Here is a 14,549-nt window from a genome sequence, read left to right on the forward strand (position 1 = left end):
CTGTGAAACAGGCGAAGGGTCAAACCAGGAGATCAGATCAAGGATGTAGCAGGTACAAGGAATAAACAGGTCAGAGGAACAAGCAGGACAAGTCAGGAATCAGGGACTGGGTAATTTCAGGAACACTGGCACAAGGCGACTAGAACACAGAAATAAATCAATGATCCAGCAATGGCTGGCAGAAAGGTAATGGCTTATATAGAGCCTTGATGATAAGATCACCGACACCTGGCTTCAATGAGATTAGGGGTGGAGACATGGAATAGCAGTAATCTACACTGACAGTTTGAGGTGTGAGCTCCAACTGCCTCCAGTGGCTCAGCATGAGAATGCACTGTCCAGTCAACCTGCAGACCAGGGATTCAATCCACAATAGTCCTGACAGCAAGATTAAGAAAAAAAATGTAGACAATGTATGTTTCTTTGTTGCTTATTTTTCAATAAAAATCTACAGCATGTTGGAGAAATTAGATTTTATCCAACAGATACAGAGAGTTCATTCATGGATATAGTAGAATGAGATGGAAAAAGAAGAGTCAGACAGTAGGACAAGATGTAGAGAATAAGGAAAGATGGAAACAGTCAGGAAAGATGGAAGCTTTATAACAAGATGTTGAAAGAAGTGCAAGATAGAGACAGTAGGGCAAGATGGAAACAGAATTGCTAAATGGAGACAGTAAGACAAGATGGAGACAGTAGGAAAAGATGGAAACAGTAGGACAAGATGAAGAAAACAGGGAAAGATGTAGATAGTAGAACAAGATGTAGACAGTAGAACAAGATGGACACAATAGGGCAAGATGTAGGTCTAGAAGGAGATAGTAGAACAAGATGAAGACACTAGGGCAAGATGGAAGTAGGACAAGATGGAGACAGTAGAGCAGTATGGAGACAGAAGAATATTAAGACAAAAATGGAGACAGATGGTCAAGATGGAGAAGATGGAGACAGTAGGACAAGAGGGAGACAGAGGAGACAAAGAGGGAGACAGTATAGCAAGATGAGGAGAACGATAGAGACAGTAGGGCAAGATGGAGTCAGTAAGGGATGAGGGTGGGCAAGTCTTATTGTGAAGCCACTGAGGTTTGGAACATTTTGGGGCATACTGTATATTTGCTGGCTAGAAGCTCTGAACTGTATAAATCCCCTAAGCAATCAATATAATTTGTATGTAAGTGAGTGTCAGAGAATTAACACCTCGTCCCTGTTATTGCAGCTGCGGCTTCGATATTCTCTCTCGTTTAACAAGTAGAAAAGCCACAAAATTAAGATTTAGACTGAGGAGAAAGGAAAGTGCCGGCGGCAGCCAAGACACAACGATCAATAGGAAAAAACGCAGAAGAAGAATCTATAATTTTATGATCAATAAAGATTTCTTTTTCAATTAAAATACATTGAGTTTGGGGAAAAGTCCCTTGTATGTTGGCACCAGTTACGGCTGCGAGTCCCTATTTCATGCTGACAGTGTACCCCACCCCTGCGTTACTGCAGCAGAGTCTGTTCCTTCCATGGGGATGTGCAGTTTGGTGCAAGTAGGACTTGGCATTGCACTCGCCATTAAGGGATGAGTAAATGTCTCCTACAACTCCCAGCCACCTCTTCATCCCTCTGCCTTTCCTCCTTTAGGGTGACGTCCATAAAACAAATATCCAAGTTGATTTTGGAGACGGAATTGCAGCTTCTTACGCCAACCTTAGCGCCACTGAAGATGGCATCAAGCACGTCTATCAGAATGTGGGCATCTTCCGAGTGACAGTGAAGGTGGAAAATAACTTGGGCTCAGACAGTGCCCTCCTCTACCTGCACATAACAGGTACGGACTCACTAACACCCCCTTCTTGTGCCCCGAGCTGGGCAGGGCCGTTCCTTAGTTGTGCCAGGGACAGTCTCTGTCTTTATATAGCAGGACCTGACAACTCCCAGCAACCCTGATCAGCACCGGGTGTCTGTGGGCAATAAGGGTCATTACCAGATATTACCGGATACTGCAAATCTGTGGTTTCCCTGGCAGGGTCTGTTTGATGGAATTTTAAATTTTGGAGTTAAAGTCTCATTCCTGGGACTCTGAGGTCCTACAGTGCCACCTGCTGGGTAAAAAGAATAATTCTTAATGTGTAAGAACAGACTTATCTTCATGGAATCAGCTGCCCCTCCCCAGAATTCCCTCATTCTTCAGGGAAATTTAGGGAAGGTGCAGCTCATTCCATAGGGAAAGGTGGGGAGGGTGCAGCTCATTCCATAGGGAAAGGTGGGGAGGGTGCAGCTCATTCTTTTTTTTTTAAATATATTTTATTCATATTTCATTAGAAAAACAAGCACTTTCCAAGATGGAATTTAAACATCAAATAATCAAATGAACTATAAATCATAATAATACAAACACCATAGGCAAGAATCAATAGCACTGAGCTGAATCATTCAGATTATCTTATGGTATAACAACCAATAGGCTCGAATATAATAACATATTATTAAGTATCCATGGAACAGTCAAGAATAATGTTGAATTTAACTCTTTCTACAGAATCTAATGTTTGAAAGAAAATTTTCCATTTGGATATAAATTTAAGGCAATTCTGCATATTTTCAACTCTATAACTAATTGCCTCAGTAGTGTAAAGAGTTTTTAACTCAAATAAAACCTCATTTAAAGAATTCAAAGATTTTTCAATCCATTTTTTAAATATAACTCTACGAGCTGAAGCCAAAACCAACTTTATAAATTTTGAGATACGGGCAGAACTGAAGTCTTTGGATTGTCGAACTAATGATCCCAGATCTATAGGATTAGTCAAGCCAAAAAGGGCACCTTGAGGTGATAGAGAAATGTTGGAATTTTATAATATTACTTAGGTCATTTTCAACAATAACATTTTTTTATCTCTTCACATTCCCGAAGAAGATGGAAAGAGTTTGGAGAAGGAAATTCGCATTTTGGGCAGATATTGAGGAAATTAGTATTTTTAGATTTAAAATTAAACCCTTTGTATGGTAAATGAATTAATCTAAAGTTTTGTTCCCTCCAAACTTCAGATAGAATTAGCTTATCAAAACTATTAATAGAACTAGGTAAATCAATAGCTTTAAATTCCTTTTGTAAATAGATGGACCACTTTTTTGCAGTTGATTCCATCGGATGAGGCTTAAAGTCCATGTTGTTCCATAAACTTGATTAATGGATCTGATGTTAATATCCAAATTAGAATATATGTATTCTAGAATTCTATAATAAAGAATTATAAGACATTAAAATATCCTATATGTCTAGTTTGTTAAACCAATGAACCAATGGGATTAGTCTGCTGCTCATTCTGTAGGGAAAGTTGGGGGAGGGGGCAAATCTGTAGCTTCCCTGGCAGGGTCTGTTTGATGGAATTTTGAAGTTTTGGAGGCTCATTCCTGGGACTCTGAGGTCCTACAGGGCCACCTGCTGGCTATAAGGAAGAATTCCTAATTTGTTTATATACAGTCATATGAAAAAGTTTGGGAACCCCTCTTAATTCTTTGGAGTTTTGTTTATCATTGGCTGAGCTTTCAAAGTAGCAACTTCCTTTTAATATATAACTTGCCTTATGGAAACAGTAGTATTTCAGCAGTGACATAACGTTTATTGGATTAACAGAAAATATTCAATATGCATCATAACTAAATTAGACAAGTGCATAAATTTGGGCACCCCAACAGAGATATGACATCAATACTTAGTTACAAATGTAACAGCCTCTAGACGCCTCCTATAACCTTTGATGAGTGTCTGGATTCTGGATGTGGCTATTTGTGACCATTGGTCCATACAAAATCAAAGTTAAATTTGATGGCTGCCGAGCATGGACAGTCTGCTTCAAATCATCCCATAGATTTTCCATGATATTCAAGTCGGGGGACTCCAGAATATTGGACTTGTCCCTCTGCAAAAACTGCTTTTTCATATGACTGTAGAACTGTGCCCTCCCCACCTTTCTTTATGGAATGAGCTGCCCCCTCAACACCTTTCTTTATGGAATGAGCTGCCCCCTCCCCAACTTTCTCTATAGATAAATAGACACCCCTGAAGTGGTGCAGGTTTCTCAGCAGTGCTGGGGTCTGTGTTCCATGAAGAAGCCGCACTGAATGTATCGGATACAAAGTTACAAAGAGCAGACTACAATTCCCAGAGTTCCCTCTGATGCAGCCCTAGAACACTGTACTATGGAAGCCCCACAAACAGCACAAGGTTCAGGCAACTTTCTCAGTACAGAAAAAAGGAACAGAGTTTCTCTGAGGTCCCTAATACCCTCGCCCGTCTGTAGAGGACACATTATTAAAAGCGAGTTGGAACTCCCAGCAATCCTGTGCCAGGAGAGCAGAAAGCATTGTGGGAGTTGTAGTTCAGAGGCAATGGGAGAGCCAGAACTGATTTAAAGGAATAGATCATCTTTTATTTACCATTGATAACATTGATATTCTGACACAAGTTGCAACTGGTTTTAATTTAAAAATTTTTGTGGTTTTTCACTTATTTCACTTTTTGTGCAGCAGTTCTCCAGTTGGCAATTTCAGCAGCTATCTGGTTGCTAGGGTTTTGTTTGCCTTAGCAACCAGGCAGTGGTTTGAACGAGAGACAAGAATATGAAGAAGAGAGAGAGAAATGAACATAAAGAGAAGGGATAGAGAAGTAACAATAAGAATAAAACTGTCAGCTCACAAACCAAAAGTCTTCTGCCTGTTGGGAGTCAGTGAAAGTGTCAGAAGATAAAGGCAAATTATTCAGAAATGATAAAAAATAAATAATGACAACCAGTTGCAAAGTTGGTAAGAATGAGACTTTCTATAAGATACTAAAAGTTTACTTAAAGCAGAAAAACCCACAAACCAAATGGAATAAATGACCATCTTTTTAATGGGGCGTCTTCTTGTGGGTGCTGCTGTTGAGACTGTGGGGTCACTGGGGTGCAGTTAGTGACACTCACCAGTAATAATGAGGCTTCTGGTTTCAGTTTCAGACACTCAGGGCCCCAAAGGGATTTGGCCCTTGAGACAAATTGGCACCAACCTCCACAGAGTAGATCTGACTTATTTACTGGCACAGGGATGCATTGGGTGGGGCTCAGCCCACAAGCAGAAAGTGCAGAGGTTGATTGTGTTTAACACAATTTCACTGATCCCTGTGGCTTTTTATCCACACAGAGCACAAACTCACACTTACACTTACACACATAGACTTATACACAGACACACAGACTCACATATTTCTAATGTACCTGTAGTTGTGCAGTGAGGTTTCTTGCAGTTCCGCTCTTGCCCTGCAGGGGCCGCTGGTGTAACAGACACAAGAAATAGTCGACCGTTACATCTGAACATGATTTTTGATTGGATGAGAAGTCAGAAGTGAAGTCATGTGATTTGTGGGAATGTGGGAATACGACGTGTGTCACTGCTGGGGCATTGGGGGACACATTGGGGGACACAGACCTGTAGCCATTGTTACCTGTGCAGCGAAAGGGGGCCCCTCTATTTAGTAACAACCACCAGCTGTACCCCCCCCACCATGTGTGCCCCCCCCTTGGGGTCATGTTGTGAGTAAATAAAAAGTGTGTTTAGAGAATTGGACTGGAAATATCGCCTGTGTCTCCCCCCAGCCCCCCTGGAGCACATTCACCTCCTGGTGCCGTTCGTCAGCACAAAGAACAAGGAGATCAACGCGTCGGTGGTTCTGTGGCCGAGTCACGTTGGCACCGTCACCTACGTCTGGTGGTTGGGCAATAACAGTGAGGTGGGCACTCCCCTAACACCCACTTGTGGGTCTGTCTATCCCCCACCTGTCTCTCTGCTATTCTTTCCTGGACTGACTAATATGCAGTTGGCCTATCGAGTGCAGCACTCAGTGTCACTGTCTCTTGCAGCCAATCATTTCCCTGGAGAGAATCATCTCTTTCACCTTCTCTGCTGAAGGAATGAACAGTATCACAGTGCAGGTCACGGCCGGGAATAAGATTCTGCAGGATACGAAGACGATCGCTGTGTATGGTGAGCGCGTTCTTGTCCCACTGACCTGCCTAAAGCTCAGATACCCCTCTCCCAGCACCCCCTGGCACAGAGTATAAGGATTTAACTCGCAGCCTGGGGAAATAACATTTCGTTGCTTCTTATTATACTGGTGACCCCTCCCAGTGGACTTTATAATGTGTGAGACCCCCTGTCCCTAGAGGGGCTTATTCACTACAAAATCCTGGTAAAAATCAAAAGGCTACTAAAGTCAATCACACACAGTACATAGAGATCACTGGGGGCTGCTGGGAAATGTAGTAATATATGATATTAATTATACCAGTCCACCTTTCTGAAAAGCAACAGGTTCCAAACAGTTTGTTGTGTCTCCACTTCTGTAACTGACCTCTCACTGACCATGTCATACTGGTGGTCAACACTGGACAAATTTACCCATTGGCAGTAACTTACGGCAACCAATCAAATTGTTGCATTCATTGTTCATGTTGCCCTACTGTCTCCATCTTATTCTTCTGTCTCCATCTTGCTCTACCGTCTCCATCTTGCCTTACTGTCTCCATCTTGTCCTACTGTCTCCACCTTGCCCTACTGTCTTCATCTTGTCATACTGTCTCCATCTTGTCCTACTTTCTCCACCTTGCCCTACTGTCTCCATCTTGTCCTACTGTCTCCGTCTTGCCCTACTGTCTCCATCTTGCCCTACTGTCTCCATCTTGTCCTACTTTCTCCATCTTGTCCTACTGTCTCCACCTTGCCCTACTGTCTCCACCTTGTCCTACTGTCTCCATCTTGTCCTACTGTCTCCACCTTGCCCTACTGTCTCCACCTTGTCCTACTGTCTCCATCTTGCCCTACTGTCTCCACCTTGCCCTACTGTCTCCATCTTGTCCTACTGTCTCCACCTTGCCCTACTGTCTCCACCTTGTCCTACTGTCTCCATCTTGTCCTACTGTCTCCATCTTGTCCTACTGTCTCCATCTTGTCCTACTTTCTCCACCTTGCCCTACTGTCTCCATCTTGTCCATCTGTCTCCCTCTTGTCCCACTCTTCCTTCCTTTCAGTTAACTAAAACTGTGGATCTCATGTTTCTCCTCTGGTTGATATTCCCAATTCTTTACCCAATGATGTCACAACTGCGCATATTCCCAGTATTTCCTCACTCCTTTATTCCCAATATAACAGAACAATTCCAGTCCCTGCGTCTTTCCTTCTCACCAAACCTGGATGACTATAATCCTGATATTCCCGAATGGAGACGAGACATCAGTCATGTGATTAAGAAATCGCTTCTGTCCGTAAGTTAAACTTTTATGTGCGATTTATTCCTATTTCCTACACAAGCCAATAATAAGGACCATTATCTCATGGAATCCAGGCACCTGTTTAAGTAGAAAGCAGAGGGGCCAAAGACTGGGATCATGAGGGGGTGCCACGCGGTGCAGTGAGTGAATGTTCTTCAGCCTAGGGGGGTGCATTTATTAGTGGGTTGCCGGAGTAAGGGTTTAGGGGTAAATGAGGGAGGGGTTGGGGATGAAGGTTTTGGGGAAACAGAGGGAGTAGTTTGCCAGTGACACTTATGCAGCTGATTTGTTGCCTCAGGAGCTGACAATTCTCTCTGTAACGTTAAGTAGGGCTGAAATCTTCTCTCCCTACACTGCCATGGAATGGTCAGAAAGGGAACGAGTGAGGGGTATAGAAATGCCCACGGGCTCCCTGAATGACCAGCCCGGCAAGTGAAGGCAATTAATCCACCAGTGAGAGTTAAACTGCACAACACAGGGCCAGCCATCCGTGGGTTAATCCAGCTGGTGGGTGAATGAATGGGGCCCCAGCTGCCCAGAGTCTGTGTTTAACCATTTCTGCAAAGCAGCAGGAAGGTGCCACACATGTATTTAACCCCACAGTTTAGTGACAGCGCTGCCAGCATTCTGAGGGTTAATATTTTGCCTCCTTAATCCCCCCAATCCCTGAGCTGCTTCTCTGCCAGTTTCTTGTTAATATATTTTATTATAAGGGTAAGACATCTGTTCCCTCTGATGCTCCTCATTGCCAGGCGCAATGTCTCCTCTGTGCCCCCCGGTACCTGCAGCTCAGGATTGGGTCGTACGGGGCAACAGCAGCAGTCTAATTGCCCCTCTCTGTTTCTATAGCAACCTGATGCACACGGAGCAGTGACGGGTGGAGGGACATTTTCTACCCCAGAACAGCAGAATTAAATGCCTCATGTGACTTTAGCCTTCATCCAATAGAAACTGAGAGCTCAAGTCCCCAGTGAGAATGATCTGAATTGAACCAAATAGATTAGGGGGAAATTTACTAACAGTAATTTGCAATTTGCACCCTAGAGGCTCAGGAGGGCTTTCTGCGCTCACCCACATTATATTCATGGGGGGGGGTCTGGGAGCAGCACCCAGTGTGTCATTCAGACAAGCTGGGGGTGCCGGGGTTATAGGGAATCCCAAAATTACTGCCAACACTGCTGGGCACCCAACACTCATGCTCTTTGCACTTTATGTTAGAACTTCAGTCCGACACAAACTGCAGAGATCAGTGAATCCCACAAGTGCTCAACAAATGGGCCCTAAAGGTTTTGCACCACCCAGAGCTCTTGCCCCTTTAAATGACTCCTCAAATACTCAATGTAAAGTCCCAATGTATCACCTCCATTTCTATCTGGATCTCAGGCCTCAGGCGTAAACAGTCAACAGATATTAGTCGATGTCCTTCCCGGACTTCCCACCTCTGCCGAACTCTTCATTTTGCCCAACCAATGGGAGACTGGGGAAAATAAGAAGAATTCCGAAGATCTGGTTCAGGTACATTTTCCTTTCTCACAAGTATAAAATAATCTCTCTTGTAAAGGGGGGGGGAATATAGAAGGGGAGAGAAGAGGGAGGATGGGGGAGATTAGGGCCAAACAATTGGGGGAGAAAAGGAAAGGAGAGGGGATGAGAGACAGAAGGAGAGAAGGGAAAGGGGGTTAGGGAGTAGAGAGACAAATGGGGGAGAGGAGAAATATAGAAGTGGAGAGAAGAGGGAGGATGGGGGAGAGTAAGGCCAAACAATTGGGGAGAAAAGGAAAGGGGATGAGAGACAGAAGGAGAGAAGGGAAAGGGGGTTAGGGAGTAGAGACACAAATGGGGGAGAGGAGAAATATAGAAGGGGGGAGAAGAGGGAGGATGGGGGAGAGTAAGGCCAAACAGTTGGGGTAGAAAAAGAAAGGAGAGGGGATGAGAGACAGAAGGAGAGAAGGGAAAGGGGGTTAGGGAGTAGAGAGACAAATGGGGGAGAGGAGAAATATAGAAGGGGAGAGAAGAGGGAGGATGGGGGAGAGTAAGGCCAAACAGTTGGGGGAGAAAAGGAAAGGAGAGGGGATGAGAGACAGAAGGAGAGAAGGGAAAGGGGGTTAGGGAGTAGAGAGACAAATGGGGGAGAGGAGAAATATAGAAGGGGAGAGAAGAGGGAGAGAAGGGAAAGAGGGAAGAGAATAAAATGATAATGAAAGAAGAGCAGAGAGAAGAGGAATAGGTGAAAGTCAGATCAGGGTTTGTGGGGTTTAATAGACTCTGTGGGTTAATATAATAATATTCTGGGTTCAATGACATTGTGCATGTGGGGGGCACTTTATATAAAATGATGAAATGGAACTTAAGTCGCTATTGGTTGATATTGTTTTGAGGAAATGAGAAGCTGCCCCAGTTGGTGAGTTATGGGCACCAGTGTGTAATGCAGAGAGTGGGACACACACAATACAAATAGATGGGGGATGAGGCGACTGGGGGCTTTACCCCTGAGAGAAGGTGCGTGGTCAGATCTTCATCATGGAGGTAATGGTGCGGGTAATTGGGAGTTCTGGGAGTTGTCATTTGAGCAGCAGGTGTAGGTGTAAGTTCTATTAAACCCAACTCAGTGCTTGTGGCCCAGTCATTTATTGTCCAGTTTCATTTGTAATTTCCATGAATATTTTCAGAACATCCACTCAGAATACGATGCATCTCCTTGTTTCTCCTTCTATAGATTTCCGACCTTTTCATCAACAAGTTGCACCAAGAGTTGGCTCATTTTGAGCTGAAGCCGGGGGTCCGAGTCCTGGTACACGCCGCACACCTAACCGCAGGTAATTGGGACCCCTTCAACATGTTTCCTTCCTTTCTGCTCCGCTGTTCCCTCCTCTTAGTGACTCTGGCAACGTAACTACAAAGCAGCCAATCCCCTTCCCTCTGTTTCACAAATGGAACCCGCCGGTACAGTAGATCAGTAATGAGATTCTTAGAGGAACTCCCTTTGTTCTCTCTTCTGCCTGCCGATTGGTCTCTGTTTAAATGCTGATTGAGGCTCTTTGGAGTCAGTATTTGTACAAGACGGGACAGGAGCAACTTTGTTGGATATGTCAGACATTTCAACCCAAATGAACTCAAATTATATTCAGCACCATCTTATTGGCTTTCAGATTTTGCATGAAAATAAAAATATTTATTTGTTTCTTTCTAGGTGGTTCCATTTCCATTTTCTGTGAATCTTTTCACTGATATTTATTTTTATCTTTCAATCTCTAAAGAGTTAAAAATCAGCACTGTAACTATAAGATTTAACCTAGGTGCTGCCACTTAGTCCTGAGCTCTACCCTCTCCATCTTGCCCCACTGTCTTCATCTTACCCTACTGTCTCCATCTTGTCCTACTGTCTCCTTCTGGTCCTACTGTCTCCATCTTGCCCTGCTGTCTTCATCTTACCCTACTGTCTCCATCTTGTCCTACTGTCTCCATCTTGTCCTACTGTCTTCATATTGTCCTACTGTCTCCATCTTGTCCTACTGTCTCCATCTTGTCCTACTGTTTCCATCTTGTTCTACTGTCTCCATCTTGCCCTACTGTCTCCATCTTGCCCTACTGTCTCCATCTTGTCCTACTGTCTCCATCTTGTCCTACTGTCTTCATCTTGTCATACTGTCTCCATCTTGTCCTACTCTCTCCATCTTGCTCTACTGTCTCCATCTTGTCCTACTGTCTCCATCTTGTTCTACTGTCTCCATCTTGCCCTACTGTCTACATCTTGTCCTACTGTCTCCATCTTGCCCTACTGTCTCAACCTTGCCCTACTGTCTGCATTTTGCCCTACTGTCTCTATCTTGTCCTACTGTCTCCATCTTGTCCTACTGTCTTCATCTTGTCCTACTGTCTCCATCTTGTCCTACTGTCTTCATCTTGTCCTACTGTCTCCATCTTGTCCTACTGTCTCCATCTTGTTCTACTGTCTCCATCTTGCCCTACTGTCTCCATCTTGTCCTACTGCCCCTTCTTGCTCTCTGACTTCCATTTTGTCCTCCAGTCTCCACATTGTCCCACTTTTGTCATCTAACCAGACTGTTAGTCTTTTTTGTTCCCCTGATCTTCTCCTCTTTCTCTGTACCACTCCTGCCTTACAGGGCCTTATTATATTCATTGGGCCTAGGGCCCATGTTTGCACCCCCATAAAGACGCTGCGACTGCTGCTAATAATACCCTACCTCTTCCATTAATAGGATATAGTGTTGATGTTTTTACAAAATTAATGTGACTACTGCATGTGATCCATTTCTTCTCCAATTTGTTTTTTCAAATTTCCTTATGACTTCCAAATCATTCCATCATCCCCTGAAATGTGCTTCTAAATTCCTCCACAATGATGAAGGGTCATTTCTCTGTCAGAACTATTTACATTTCTGCCTCTGTATCTAGCAGAAAGCTTTACCCTAATATAAGGGGTTTCTTACTTCTTAAAGTTAGAACGTTAGAAGTTCTCTAAAACTAAAGCTGTTGTACCAAAAACGACGCCAACAGAATAACTGGCCCAAACTGGGCTTCCTTGGGCTCATTTAGTCCCTTGACCCCAGTCACTTGATGTCACTAAGCAGCATTTATAAAGATATACAATAAAGGATGTTCATGATTTTTATGTTATAAAAACATTATTATATTGTGATTGGTACTCATGTCTCTTACTGTATATAGTTCCCTTGCTTCTGCTTTGGGTTGAAACATTTTCCTGTCATGCCAATAGTTCCTTGAGGTTCCCATGTCTCTGATAATACTTGATAGTGCCTTATATATCACGTTTGGGGTTCACACCATTTTGGCATTGCTGGCACCATTTATCTACTTGTCGAGAGTAATTTTATATCTTTGAAACCACAACAAGTCCCACATGGGGCTAAATTCTATGGATTGTTCCACTTTGTTTAACAGCGAAGATCCCCTGGGAGGTTCTTTCCAGGAAAGAACTAAATTCTTCCTGACGTTTCATAAGAAGCATTTTTGTTGTGGCGTAATAGAGAAAATTGATAGTGATAGGCGAATTTATTCGCCAGGCGCAAATTTGCACGATTCGGGCACTGGCGAATAAATTCACAAATCGGCCGCAAAAATTCGCTGTAGAAAATTAGCCGGCGTAAAAAAAAATGCACGCAAATTCGCCCATCACTAGAAATGTGCATATCGTTTGTATCTGATAATATCATTCTGATCAGGTCGGTCAGACATGAGACCTTCTCAGCAGGATTAGGGTTAAAGCAAACACACAGGACTTATTAGAACATTTTGAGACCTGTTCCTCCTCCTCCTCCTCCTGTTAAGACTCTTTGGACCCAACAGTGCCAAAGGCTCCCCAGAGATGAGTTGTACTGGTCAAGTGAATATGAATTGAGAGGAAACTTCTGTCTTTTTCAAAATGTTTCTTCACAAGAGAAGATTCTGACACTAGAGGGCATCCTCTGCCTTCTCTTCTTCTTATGAATAGAGCAAGATGCAATGTGCGGGGGCTGCTTCACTCACAAACATCAATTTTTTTTGAGAATATTTATAGCTTAACAACCAAAACTGGCTGTTAATATATGAATTCAGGATCTCCACTAGTAATAAAATAGATTCTCGTTACTGATGTAGAACTTTAACTCTTTGCTGCAGAATGGATAATGTTCTTCAGCCTCACAGCTTGGGACCTAAGGACCTGTAGTTTTTCCTCAAGCCTTTAGTCTTTGTTACTAACACAAATCAAAGTTCAGCTCTTGCATTCAACGTTTTGGCCAGGGACAATCTCCTCCTCAGAATTTGCACTGAAATGTAAATATTTCACTTGTGTGAAGAATTAAAAGGCAACAAACAGGGTGAGAACAAAGGGCACAATGTGAGCAACACAAAATCCAAAAGGAAGATCTTAAGAGAGAGGGGGGGAAGGTTGTTAAAAAGAAAATGTACAAAAGCAGCATAAAATGAAGAGAACAAATTAATTTAATAATTGAAATGATTAATTTAAACACAACCGTTTACAAAGTGGACCTGTTGCTAGTTTATACATAATAATTTACAGTAATATTCAGTGTCACCAACAAGAACATAAATGAACCAAGTCTTTGGAAACTCTTGTCACTTGTAGTTACACAATGGGAAGAACAAGATGATACATCTAGAAAATCCCTGATAATAAAACTTAAAGACGACTGATGGCCAACCTAGAACATTTCTTATTACAAAGCTATAAATCTACATGTGATCATCTATAAAACTACTGATGGCAAACCTGCAACACTGCAGATGACCTAGAATACTATTGATGACAAACCTAGAACATTTCTTATTACCAAGCTAGACATCTACATGTGATCATCTACAAAACTACAGATGAACTAGAACACTTTTGATTACAAACCTAGAACATTTCTTATTACAAACCTAGACCTCTACTGGTGATAATCTATAGACATATTGATGACAAACCTGGAACACTGCAGACAAACTAGAACACTATTGACGACCTACATTATTACACACCAAGATGCCACTAATGACAAACTTACCTCAGCACGGGTGACAAATATACAAACCAACAAAATGACGATGACAAACCTAGAAATTCCTTGAAAGCAAACTTGGAACACTATTGATGATAAACCTAGAACACTGATTATTATAAAAAGAGCACAATTGATTACAAATCCAGAGCACTGTCAGCAACTGCTGATGACAAGCCTAAAATACTACTGGTTATATGAACATGTGAATTTAGGCTCAGGAACTTGAGACACATGTGACAAACACGGATCCCTGCAGAGGACATAACTTGAATGCAGAATCTTAATTAAATGCATTTAATATTAAGCACAAATTATGTTTCCACCTTGAGAATTTTAGCAGCTTTAAATCCCCCTTTAAATTCCTTTATTTAACCACAATATCTGTAGAAGGGGAGAAGCCAAAAAAAGCATTTTATCTAATATGCAAAGTATCTGTGAGGCTCCAGCTGGACAAGCAGATGCATGCGCATTTATAAGAACATGCGAGTTCTGCGGGAAGTCAATTGAGCAGAGAAGTACAACATGCAGATCTGATACTGCGCTGTGTGTAGCACCACATTGTGTGCCAGCGGGTTGTGCTAATAAGATGCTGCCGAATATTAAATAAACCTGTCTCATTCCATCAACATCTGAGCAGATGCCTCTCTCCATGGAGATGTGGTCACTGATGGTCTTGTGCACCAAGAGAGGGAGGAAAGTTTGTTTGGGGTGAAATGCTTCTCTCTGGATGGAA

At 42.8% G+C, this 14,549-nt stretch overlaps 1 protein-coding gene across 4 annotated transcripts in view; it reads left to right on the top strand.

Moving 5' to 3' along the window:
• The window catches only part of sorcs1.S (sortilin-related VPS10 domain containing receptor 1 S homeolog), a 122,789-nt gene that overhangs the window by 97,190 nt on the left and 11,050 nt on the right, over nt 1-14,549 (top strand). For all 4 annotated transcript variants that reach the window (XM_018227212.2, XM_041570754.1, XM_041570753.1 and 1 more), the window contains exons 19-24: nt 1,627-1,813; nt 5,619-5,752; nt 5,883-6,006; nt 7,171-7,283; nt 8,673-8,804; nt 10,006-10,105. In XM_018227212.2, the coding sequence (XP_018082701.1) occupies nt 1,627-1,813; nt 5,619-5,752; nt 5,883-6,006; nt 7,171-7,283; nt 8,673-8,804; nt 10,006-10,105 (790 nt within the window). The remainder of the gene's footprint in view (nt 1-1,626; nt 1,814-5,618; nt 5,753-5,882; nt 6,007-7,170; nt 7,284-8,672; nt 8,805-10,005; nt 10,106-14,549) is intronic.

This window comes from Xenopus laevis, chromosome 7S (genome assembly GCF_017654675.1).
Source record: "Xenopus laevis strain J_2021 chromosome 7S, Xenopus_laevis_v10.1, whole genome shotgun sequence".
NCBI classification, from domain to species: Eukaryota; Metazoa; Chordata; class Amphibia; order Anura; family Pipidae; genus Xenopus; species Xenopus laevis.